The sequence below is a fragment of the Buceros rhinoceros genome, unplaced genomic scaffold (genome assembly GCF_000710305.1).
Source record: "Buceros rhinoceros silvestris isolate BGI_N320 unplaced genomic scaffold, ASM71030v1 scaffold3895, whole genome shotgun sequence".
In the NCBI taxonomy this organism is placed as follows: domain Eukaryota; kingdom Metazoa; phylum Chordata; class Aves; order Bucerotiformes; family Bucerotidae; genus Buceros; species Buceros rhinoceros.
In genome coordinates, this window is record NW_010414539.1 from 31878 (window position 1) to 44260 (window position 12383).

The window sequence follows — 12383 nt, forward strand, 5'->3', positions numbered from 1 at the left end:
AATGGCTCCAACCACCAGATCAATGATTCTTCAGTCTCACTTAAATCCATCTGCCTGTCCAGAGGTGGCCAATCTGGCTTTAGCCCATTTCCAGTATAAATGCATCTTGTCTCACTTCAAAACGAAACGTGGCAGTAGTGAAAATCGGTAGGGTACATACCACAGGCAATTGCCAGCAAATGTGTCTGCCAGGTGAAAGCGTAGAACATGCCTCCGACCGCAATGCACGAGAGGGAACTGTTGTAGCCCCAAAAACCGGAGTAGATTTTGCTGAAGGGGGTTGCTAAGCTCAGTGCTGGAAAAATAAGTCAAAGATACATCATTTCATGGCCAAAGAGATAAAAGCAGCAGAGAAATGGCGTGAACACAGCTTTTAAAGGGCTCTAGCCCACACTCGTACATGGAGTTCCTGGTTGTAGTCATGTTGCTACAGTCTAAGACTAAAGACACTTTAATCCAATGCAGTCACGGAGGAATTTATCTGCTGCTGCCAAGCTGAATTTGGTCGTGTAATTTCAGCAGAAGATATATGAGTGAACAAGCACACATGTGAACCTTAAACGCATCCCCGAGGCACATTCACACTCATGCCCACGACTTTTATTAAGCTGCTCTTAAACCCGTCAGAATATAACCAGAAATGAAGTATTTAATGATAAAAATCCATTTTAGCCAAAATATGCTTCTTTCTTCTGAAGATTTCCACCATCATAGAATGAGATAAGAGGATGGGGAAGTCAATCAAAAGAATGCTTAAAAAGGAAATGTATATATATATTTTTTTTTTCAAGCAGTCATTCTCTAACGGACGAAACATTTTTGACTGTAAATGCTCCAGTCATTGCAGTTCCTCTTTTATTCTCCGTGCTTTTGTATCAGTCTATGACACCAATCAAATCCTTACCTGCCAGCATCCCCACTGTGGATCCGATTGCTGCATGCAGACAAATGAGTGGAGAAGATAAAAATAAAGCAATCAGGAAAATTCCCCCAGTCCAGGGGTTATCACAGCCATAAATCTGACCCACCCCAACGGGAATGGATTGCAGGAGCTGCATGAATGAATTAAAAAGACAAAATAAAACAAACTGTCAACAATTAGTTATCAGATTTATAATTTAATTAAAAAAACCCCAACATTTTTCGTCTTGGTATGGCATTTGTTGGATGCAGATTTTCTTTCTGGGCTGTAAGTGGAAAGATTGGACACTTCTCAGGAGACAGCAGGGAAATTCCACAGGCTTTCCCCTTCAAGGAAAATGACTCACGCCTTGTTCCCTTGCCATGAGCCACTCTGCTAGGTTTTTGCTCTAATATCAAAGGTAAGTGTCTTTTATGAAAGGACTTGGATGGGTTTGCTCATCATCTTTGCATGTGCTGCTGACTTAGCCAATTTTGCATTCTGTTATGGAGCATGACCGTGAATCTAGGAAGTGGAAGTTCTCAGTTAGGTGATGCCTTTGAGAAGGCAATCGCCTCTGAGCAGGCTGATCTGAGGATGAAATGGTCTATAATGACTTGGCCAGAATTATAAGACTACTCAGGTACGGCTGCATCCCCCTTCTACCTACATGCCAGAAATTCCCTTGGTAGTCACTCAGAAGATGAAAGAGTTGCTGCATTGGTGCGACAGAGCCCAACTTGGTCACAGCTTAGAGGTGGTTTTGAGACACTTCCTCAAAATATTGTGTTGCTCCATGTGGAACAGCTCATTTATGGTCCCCATGAGTTTATGCGCTGTGGTAAATGTTCATTGAGAGCTGTCACTTGTGGTTTGCTATCTACCGTCAATTAACTGCCTTTTCTTAATCACTCCTCTCAAAATAGTCCACTGAGCCTTAGGGAAAAGCTATTACTCTAGTATCTATGTTGTTTATCCCACTATCCAGGAGAACAGATTTTTTTTTTTTTTTAAAGGTCCCACTGGAGTACTAACTAAACAGATGTGAACATGTGCCCACACCCAAGTTTGTAACAAATCTTCCAGAGTGATATCTGCTTGCTCATCTCTAATCAGAAACATGCAAATTAAAAAAAACCATTACCCTTTACATGGAAAACTAAAATTAACCTGTGAGTTACTAGTAGTATCGGCACAACCTTATCCATGGGGTGTTGATGAGTATATGTACAGTAATGGGTAATTAGATTCTAGAGGCTCTTCGAAGATTAGAATTTAGATCCAGCTGTAAATGAAAGATACCAGATACCAAAAAATTTCTTATTTTCAAGCTATCAAAAATGTCAATTCCTAGAGCAAACCTTTACGTTTTGGGTAATATCTATCTTATAAATTAAATTTTATATTGCCAGGCCATAATGTAGTAACATAAAGGAAGACAATGTGATTCTGGTAGTGGTTGACATTGTAAATTGAGAAGGTTGTTATCTTCAGGACATCCTACCATTGGCATTTCAGCGTCCGTCCAGGTGATGTTTGGTGTCGCTGTTGCAGGCTGGATGACAGATGTAGGGAAGAAGAGGTTGTGGGGTCCTGATGCAGCCAGATAGAGGGTTAAGGCCAAGTTGAAAGGCAAAGTGAAAACAGGCAGATCCCACTTACTGAAGACTGAGCCTAAAGCGCTGGTGAAAACAGGGCTGAAAGAAGAACAAAATGGTCTTGTCAGGAGCTTGTCAGCTATGAAAAAATCCCCAAACTCAATAGGAAAAACAACTGCAGGAAATTAACTCTTTTCTTTCTTTTTTTTAAAAAAAGCTGTTCAATTTTCTCAGTCTTTCTGTTTAAAATCAGAGGTATGCTAGAGCGACTCGGTAAATCTCCTGGCCTTCCCAGAGCAATTGGCAATATACAGATTCCTTTCTTGTTGTGCAATATACAGGGTGACTTTCATGACCATGAAGGAGCCAAGACCCTCCACTTGAGTGGAGTATCCAGTGAGTTAATGGAGTTACTTCCCATCTCAGTCTCACTGTTCACTTTTTTCTTCTAGTATTTGAAGTGGATTGAATTTAGGACACCCATGTCCGGTCTAGGTGAACCGTGAAGAAAGCTGTGTGTCCTTTTTCAAGCTTATGGATCAGGATCGTTAGCAGTAAAGGATGGTATCAAAGGTGTGCTTATTAAAGTGAGTATAAAACTGCACAAACTCTGGGCAGACAGATGATACATGTGGTTTAGAAATCTCCAACTAGACATTTGGGGGTCCAAGACCAGCTTTCAAAATTTTCGCTGTTCAAATACATTGCAGATTACAGTGTTATATCTACGAGGAAAGTGTTATTAGTTGTTTGTTTTCATTAGCATCAACCATCATGTCTTGGGACCACTGAACAGCTTCTCTGCCTGGAGAAGTAAATTTTCATGACATTTTTATATGGTGGCTTAAATAGATGAAACATTTGTGGCTGATGGTTGTAGGGAATGGTGAAAATATCGTTCCCCTTGAAACAAAAATGAATTGACTCATCACAGCAATATGGCTAACATTGAGGGCATTGAATTACACATGATCACCCATCAATTTTCCTTTTCCCCATTGGGTTTATTTGGGATTTTGTGGGTATTTTATTTGTTTCCAGGTTACATTTGAGTCTAATAGCACAAATAATGATACAGATTTAGTAGCACATGTGTGACAGTTGTGTTTCTTTTCTACTGCAGTTTGTGTAGTGTGTAAAAATACAACAGCTCAGTTGCAGCATGGGGACACTGGGGCTGGAATACGAAGCAGAGGAACCATCCAACTTACCACGTCATGGACACCAGTGCTACTGGCAGTAGAAGCCACCAGTAATAGTCTCCCTTAGCAGAGAAGACAGCCATGAGCAATCCCACCAAGACCCCATTATAGCCATACAGGCCCGAAGCAATGGCTGATCTGTACAAAAGAAACAGCTGTCTTGAAATCTTCTCCCTTGCAGGTGCTTTGCTCACATCACCACCTCCCTCCCCATGCAGTTGTAACTCTGTGTGATGACCACCTGCCAAAGCTCATGCACTGATCTTCGATATCACATGCCTGAGTCCCATGTCCTCTCAGCAACTACCCCGTCTGCAGTTTTGTCCAGCGTTGCTTTGCACCAGATGCAGCGGGTGGGAAGGTCCTACCAGACCAGATACCTAGCCCGTGAAGGGTAGATGCTTGCTTTGCATCCGTGTTGCCTGTTCAGCATGTAAGGCAGCACTGAAATGACAGTCTGGTTTTGAAGGGGAAAATGATGGTCTTACCTGTCCTGACCCAGAATAAGTGCTGTTAAAGTGGAGACAACGGTTCCTAAACAGCCTGTGAGTGTCCACCATGGGTTCTGCACCAGGAAGCCAGCAACCACAATAAGCCCGCTGAGGGGATTGTTGACAAACATCACCTGGGATATCCCACGCAACACCCAGTCAATAAACTGGATCATGAGAGGTTTATCTGGAAGAGACCAAATTAAGTAATAAAAAAACCAAACCCCCAAATATGCAGATGATACTGATTTGAGATGGTTTTTTGAAACCCAGGCAGAGTTTTGGCGGTGGAGCTTGGCAGCATGACTAAAGCAATGAATCAACAAGACTGTAAAACCTGACTGGGATTTATTATGATCTATGCTGAAGGTTTACACCTGAACAGTGTGGTTGCCAGAGACCCCTGTTATAAAGTACCTGGGACTGGTATCATATGAACTGGATAATTTATGACACCTGTGCTTCAGATGGCAAATTGTGTGTGTATCCCGTTGCTGATTTATTATAGGGACCAAACACACCTACCTATGTGTAATTTAACTTCACAGTGCCATTAGGCTTGACAGAAACTGCTCAGCTGAAAGGACAGGGAGCATTATGAAGAATAGCAGAGCATGGAATAACCATCCTGGGCTATGTTCTGTGGGACTAAATTTGCTTTGTACATGGCATGTTGGGAGGTAAATGTCATCTCAGTCATCCTCAGGATTTAAGCAGGGTGTGCATCTCTGCACAAAGCTGATTTTTCCCCTACAAAACAGAGATAAATCAGGACAGAGATAGTTTCTGTACTACTCCAACTTGAATTACATTACTAAGAAGTTAGTTATTACTCCTTTGATGTAATTCTTCTTTGGAATCTCCTAATTAGTCACAATAAAGTAGCTTTACCTTTTAGCCAGGCTCCAAATTCCTTCATGTCTCCCGTGATGTACGCAACAGCTCTGCAGACTCTCTTCCCAGCTTTGCTTAGCGGATTCTGCTTTATTGTCTTTCTTTCCCCCTTGGTTTCTACCTTGACATCAACACTGTTTTCCATGTTGATTTTCTGATGCTGTGGTAAAATTCAAGGGAAAAAAGGGGAAAAAAAGACAGTTCATTACAATGCCTCTTACCAATCCCTCTTTATTGTCTCTACTATATCCTATTTCTCGCCATGTGTTACTTTGGAGCCAGAAAGAGGAAAACGCATACTCTGAACACATGATTCTCATGTCTCCATGAGTGCATTTTCACTTTGTGTGCTCTTGGGTCAGTATGCTGTCCTTCCAGAATTTCATGCAGGCATAGGTGTGCACACCAGAAGGAACCACTGAGCCTTGGGTTGTAGAGGTGTTTCACCTGGTTCTAACACCCTGCTCAACTGTACCATGTTTTCCAGAAATAAAGCAGCTCTTGATTTAAAGGGTGACTTCAAGAGGAGCAAGACAGCATTAGGAGACACCATCTTCACAGAAGGTAATCCTCTCCTCAAGATTCCTCTTGATAGAAGCTGAACACAGAAGTTGGTAGAAGTTGACCCATAACCTAAGAAGCTGCTTCAATGATTAAGTTTCCCCTTAATTGCTTAACCCGTATTTCCAGTTTGAATTTATCCATCAGCCATCAATAATAGGTATCTAAAGTCGGGTTTTAAGTCTCTGTACTGTCAGCTACCAGGGTCAGTTCAACCTTTCTCATGAGCATTGCCTTAGGTTTTTTCACCTAAGTGAAAGTGTGCCTTACTCCATGACTCACGTGCACACATACATTTTTTATTCTTTATTAAATTGTACTGCCACGTCTTTAGAAGCACTCAGCACTGATTTAAGAGATTAGGCCAAATTCAGAGAGTTTGCTTTCCATTCTGCCTTAGTCATGTTGCCTTCTTCCCTCTGCCATCTGGTGTGTTAGATGATCTGCACTGGGCTTTGCTCTTCAGCATAAGACCATGCAGGTGACCACATATTGGGACTTGCAGTAAAGAAACATTCAGGGACTAATGAAAATAGTCCCTGAATATTTTCATAGTTTAATGAAAATTAAACGTAGCAGGCACTATATCAAGACTTAAATAAGGTAGGGAGGCATTATATGCCAAAGAGAGCTGTTTAGGCTGAAATAAGGGCTTTGGGGCATCCCACAGGGCTGGCGGAGATGGTGTCCCCTGTGGGAGACATGCCCTATGCATTGGGAGCTGCGAGAATACCCTTTGGCACCTCTTACAGCTCTAGACAGCGTGTGGATTAGATACTTTCATCTCACTATAAACACCAGATTTTAAAAACAATGTCTTATAGCCAGTTCGTTGTTTGGTTATTATTGGAAGGGCCAATTCTCAATATTAAATCAGCAAATTAAAAAAAACCAGCCAAACCTTTCCCTGGAGCATACTGTTTCCTGAAGAGTAGGACTAATTCTTGGTAGCTGTCAAGACAAAGAAAACACCAGAGCAGGCACATTGTTGAATGAATACAGAACCAGAGCCACTTCAGGTCTCACTGATGAGTAACAGCTTGTGCAAGAACTAAAGAATTTAGATTGTGAGTTAATAGTTTAAATAAGAATGATACAAATGTGTAATTATTTGAGTTAGTCCTTGACTCACTTGCAACTTGAGTACATGCCTTCTTGGCAGCTGGGGAAGAGAATTCGCACTTCAGAAATACGGGTGCTGAGTGCTTAAGCTAAGGCAGCCTCACCGCTGGGCATTACACTTGCAGACCCAGATGTGCGGTATAGCAGCTCTGAGTCTGTGTCGGGGAACAACTCGTTAATGTGCATCCCGGCTGGGTTCTGACTGCACTTTGTTGGAAGGCTGAGCAAATATTTGCACAAATAATAAACAGACATTTTCTGTGTTTTGGAAGGGCCCTGCTAATGTAAGGATAGGTTTTACACGGAAGAGGCTGAAGACAGGAGCATTAAGTAGAGAAGTGTTGAATTTGTCTTTATGTAGGACACAAGGCAAGGAGCTTAACTAGAGGAGGAAGAAAAGAAAAGCATGACAGTGTTGCTAGGGTTGGTGTCTCAGTGCTGGAAGGCTTCCTCCTGGCTCAGCTATAATTCATTACCTTGATTCATTAACCTTCGCTCTTCTTGTATTTCATGCTGAAATAATAGAACAAGTGAATTGGGTGCACTCTCAGTTAAATAAAAATTTCCACCCAAGATAAATGTCTTCATTTGATGAAAGTGCATTTACATTTTCAATTTAAAGGATCTTCCTCTCTGTGTAACTTACGCTGTCTCTGTTGCTAATCCATAAAGTCACGGGCTGCTGCATTAGCATTTGCAGGGCAATGTTGTGTGTCCCATGCTAGCATGCCTGATGTGAGGAGCTGTTTGCACCGCAGGATTCTGGAGATATTCTGCAGTGTGGAGGTAAGGTGAAGAGGTGAAGAAGTGTCAGTGTCACTGACCGTTCTTGCGTGGTGGAGGAAAAAAACGGGTCAGATTGGAAGCCCTATTTCATCCCAGATTTTAGCTGCTCTGCCGTAGGATGGCACTTAAGTGCATACTTACCTTCGCAGTGAAGCAATGTGAATTCAGTGCTTTGCTGAATCAGGAGGAGAGTGAATGGGAATGGACTCTAAAATATTCAAAATCACGGTGCTTTCAGGGTGATCATGGGCAGTGACCACTTCTGGCCAGTGCTCAAACTTATTATGTCCCTGTCCATCAAGAGATGTGTGTCTCTAGAGAGGAACCACATGAACTTCGCTTTGCCATTCCTATCAGCTTATATATGCTGAAGAGGAAGAAAATCATTACAACACACCTCATCACCTGCAGAGCAGTCTGTTTGGTAATGGGTAGGTTAAGAGCACTCTCGGTTTCAGGTGGGGTCTTCGCAACACCATAAAGACCCAGATCGAGCCCCATTGACCTCACTGCCAACCCAAATCACATCCCAGGCTATGTGAGGGCCACTGTGTGGGGTTTGGCTATCACCACAGGCACGGGTCTTGTCCTACCTTTTGGGAAACGCAGAGCATGGAGAACTTAAACTACTTAGTTATTCAAAGAAAGTATAAAGGTGCAGTGAACCACTTGGAAAGCAGCACCAACAGAGATTTTTTTGGCAATTTAATAATTTTTAGCAATGCAAAAAACAATAGCTGCCATATATGCTCAAAGACCTGCTAACACCTTACCTTGTTTTAGGGAGTAGGTGATAGCAGCCGTTTTAAGAAAGGACAGAAGACACGGAAAGGTTCAGGGAATTTTAAGACAGTGGCATTTGAATTTTAATTCAAGTTGAAGGGTGCATGTTCTGATGGGAATAGCATGAAGGCCAGTCTACAGCAGGTCTTTTAAAGAGCTGCTGTTGAAGATGTGTTAACATGCAGTTTTCAGTCAAAGTGGTTTTTTAGTGGATGAAGGAGGGAAACAAATAATTGAGAAAGGACTGTTCTGCTGGAACAGACTGCTTGGCATCTGTGGGGTGTCAGAATTTTTTAAAGTTTTTTGGTTTTTTGTACCTTATTTCTATTAATCTGAGAAAATGTTTTTGATCTCAGATTCTTGACTAAACACTCTGTGAGTCCTGCTCTCAGACACACAGCTCGAAATGTGCTGCTTGATCTCATATGTGCTCTGGAGAGGTGCTCCAGACATGCACTTTGTAGGAAATCCAGTGTGATCTCCTGACGCTGGTGTGTAACTCGTGTGATACTGGAGCAGCAGGACCCAGGCAAAATGAGTCTGAGTGTAAATTTCACCTCTACGTGGTGCAAGGACTGATTTGTGCTCTGCTGCATGGTCAGAGGAACTATTTAAGACTATTTTCCCATGGTGTACCTTGGCAAGTGAGAGGTAGATTTAGGTCACTGGTGCTTTTCCCCAATGATTCCAGATGTTTGCTGCTTCCCTTTGCTGAGATCTCTTTGTGCTGTTGGGTAATATTTCTCTGCCTTCCTTGGTAAGAATACTCATGTAAGAAAGAAGGAAAGTTTTGCAGCTTGAAGTATCTAAATACTTCTCTATCAACTATGAAATGGAACCTGTAAGAATAGAAAAGACAAAACCCCGTGCTTCTCTTGTGTGCAAATACAGTCATCACAGGGCCAAGGAGCTAATCTATTGTGTCTTTCATCATCTTTTCAGAGTTAATAAATATCCTGTAGCAAAGCACTGATGTTACGCAACTTCATGTCTCTCTAAATCAACTTCTCTTCCGCTTTTGTGCACTTCTTCCATGTCACGCCATACCTAGGTCATCTCAGCAATGCCTCGTTAAATTGCAGCGTAGCAGGCTCCGTGCAGGTGCTGCACTCCTGCAACATCTGGCTTGCAAATACTTTTTTATTCATGTGCTGAAATGGAGACAAGCCTGGTCACATATTCACTACGTGCTGTGCACGGTGAGAGTGGTGCAGCTGGAAAAGAAACAGCGGCTTTTATTTGGCTCATTGTTTTAATACTCCCAGATAAATAGTTATTTCCAAGCTAGTGCCTGTGTTGCTGGGTATTGGGCTTTTATCTCTGAAAATGCAGCAACATCATCTAGTGTCTTCTCTTCTTTCTGGAATTTTCCTTTCTCCCTGACAAAACTCAAGCTACTCTGTGAATCAGGAGGATTAAAATTACCATGTGGTATTTGTTTGTCCTACTGCCCAATTACAGTCATTGTATCTTGCATTCTCTGAATTGCTGCAGGCAGCCAGCTCTGTGCGCACCCTGTTTTTAGAGGAGTTCCCTCATCCAAGCACAATAGGAGGAAAGGCCAGATTCTCAGCAACCCTGATTCCAGCGTAGCCTGTGTAGTGTTGCCAGGGGTTTAGTAAAGCTGGGTAAGTGTAGTCTTGTGCTACCTATAGGAAAACACACATGCACAAGCACACCCCCCAAACCAGAGAGATTATAATGCACTTGACCCTCACTGAAAAAAAAAGTTTGGGTTTTCCCATAGGAGATACATTTCAAAGCATTAGTTCAAAAGGAAGCTTATACCTCAGTTTCAAATATTCATTAAGCCCATTCACAATTCGATTTTCAGAGATCTGTCTCTCGGGGACAAAGAAATCCAGAGATACTATCACATTAACTGCATATTATTACTATCCAGGCATTTTTCATTTTGCAGAATGGAAAGGCAGGAAAAAGAGATGTTAAAGAGCTCCTTTTTTTTCTTCTTTTTTTTTCTTCCCCTCAAAGGTTCAGCCAACTGGGCTAAGCAGCACTAATAAATCCTCAGCCTGCTAGAAAATTCTGAATAATTTAAGCTCTTGTGACATTCCCTAACCTCTGCACTCCTCTTGAGCCTTAGCTGCTCTCAGTCAGAGGGACTGTTCATAAGCTGTTCGTTAGGTGTTTGGGGGGAGAATAAAGACCCAGGTAAGTCAGTAAGTCAGGAACAGGGTGCATGTTTGCTGCTGTGCATTAAAAGAAATGAACAGAGTGCTCTTACCTCTCCGATGAGTTCAAGGGAAGCTGTTGCTTTGCTGGCTAGGACAGAAGGAAAGCAGTGCTAAGAGAGCAGGAAAACAGAAAATGCCCACCAGCTTATATAGGCTTCCATGGCTCCTGTCCTGGTATCACTAATTAGTTTCTTTCTCCTCCCACTTGGTGAGCTCCAAGCAAATGTTAAGAAGGTTCCTTCTTGAATTCTCCACCTTTCCTCTTGCTCTGTCCTTGGTCTTTTGCCAACAGCCTCTCCAAATGTCCTCTTCCTCACTGCTTTTTTTTTGTTTTGTTTGTTTTTAAACTAACTCTTCTTTAACTCTGTCCTTTCTCCTCCACCACCACTTAAAAGGACTCAAGACTTCAAAGCAGACTCTGGGTATACCTGAGCTCAACTTCTCCAGCATTATTCTCCTTACCCAAGGCAGCTCAGCATCCTTCCCTCTCAAAACACTGACCCCGGAGTGCCTGTCCTGAGCTGCCACATGGAGCAGCCTATCGAGTTTTCCTGTTTTAGGGTGGTTTTTGGAGACACTATTCTGTTAACACACTGGAGCGAAGGACCTGGTGACGTTCCAGTGTTTAATTGCTTTTATCAGTTATTTGAGAAATTAAAGGGCTATTTTTCCTTCTTGTTTTTTTTTTAATGTGGCCTCTCTGGATCACTCCAGGAATCTGCAATATCAGAAATTTGGCGTATTTGAGAGGTTTATAAGGCTGTGAAATCACTGTGAGGCTGGAATGGGACGTCTTGAGAGAGTGAATTACAGGAGAAAGGGCAGAGAAAAAACTGGCAAACTGAAGGAACATGTTAGGCTGATTTAAGCCACAGTTTGATTTACTTTAGGACTCATTTACAGTGATGGCTTAGAGAAGCAACACTGCGACTTGGCCTGAGAGCTGGAGCGAATAGTTCATTGTTGAACCAGCACCCATCTAGCTTTATGAGTTTGCTTCCTTCCTCCAGCCCCGTGGAAACAGCCTCAGCATCTACGTGAGCTGGAATGATATTATTCTCATTGTGTACATTCCCAGGGTGCCTCTCTTTTGATGGAGATGTTTTTCACAGGGGACTGGATTTTTTTTCCTCCCTAAGAGGGGGGTATTTGATAGCAGTTGTCATCTTAACGTTGCTGCACGAGCAAGGCTTCCCCTGATCAAACAGGCACCAGCCACTCTGAGAGAGCCAGATGCTGCCGTCCACACTGTGGTACATGTTACATGAAGTTCTGTGGGGGAAGCAGCTTCACTCCTGTGCAGTAAAATTTTTTCCATTTACTGTTAATTCCTCCTTGGGCTCATGGGTTAGGGCTGGGCTGGCCACTAGACCAATGCGAGACACTCTCTCTGAACCCCTCTGCCTTCCCAAAGGGGAAGAGAAAGGGAACAAGGGAGGGAGATGGATGGATTGGAAATAAAACTGAAACTGCTTTAATGAGAATAATGACAATTAAAAGATAATAGTACTAGTAAGAAAATGATGAAAATAATGCAATATATACAAATATATACAAAATCAATTTGAATTCACGCCTCCAATGGCAATCACATCATCACTGATGCTGTGGGGCAGGTATGGGGAAGTCCCAGACTGGACTCAGTAGCAGACGGGAACAGGATTCAGGAGCTGGATTCCAGAACTGGATTCAGGAATGCATAGATTGGGATCAAAGGCAGAACGGACAGAGTCCTCCTTGGACACCAGCCAGTGAAGAAGAGAGCTTGACCCTTGTGACCCCTCAGCTTTATACCAAATATGACGTCTATGGGATGGAACACCTTGTTGGTCAGTTTAGGGTCACCTGTC

The 12383-nt window shown here is 42.6% G+C and overlaps 1 protein-coding gene across 1 annotated transcript in view; it reads right to left on the reverse strand.

Annotated features, from left to right (window-relative positions):
• The window catches only part of SLC14A2 (solute carrier family 14 (urea transporter), member 2), a 38613-nt gene that overhangs the window by 1835 nt on the left and 24395 nt on the right, over positions 1-12383 (reverse strand). Inside the window, exons 10-15 of the mRNA XM_010137125.1 lie at positions 5084-5246; positions 4190-4379; positions 3711-3839; positions 2406-2598; positions 905-1052; positions 161-295 (exon numbers count right to left, since the gene is read on the reverse strand). Of these exons, the coding sequence (XP_010135427.1) occupies positions 161-295; positions 905-1052; positions 2406-2598; positions 3711-3839; positions 4190-4379; positions 5084-5246 (958 nt within the window). The remainder of the gene's footprint in view (positions 1-160; positions 296-904; positions 1053-2405; positions 2599-3710; positions 3840-4189; positions 4380-5083; positions 5247-12383) is intronic.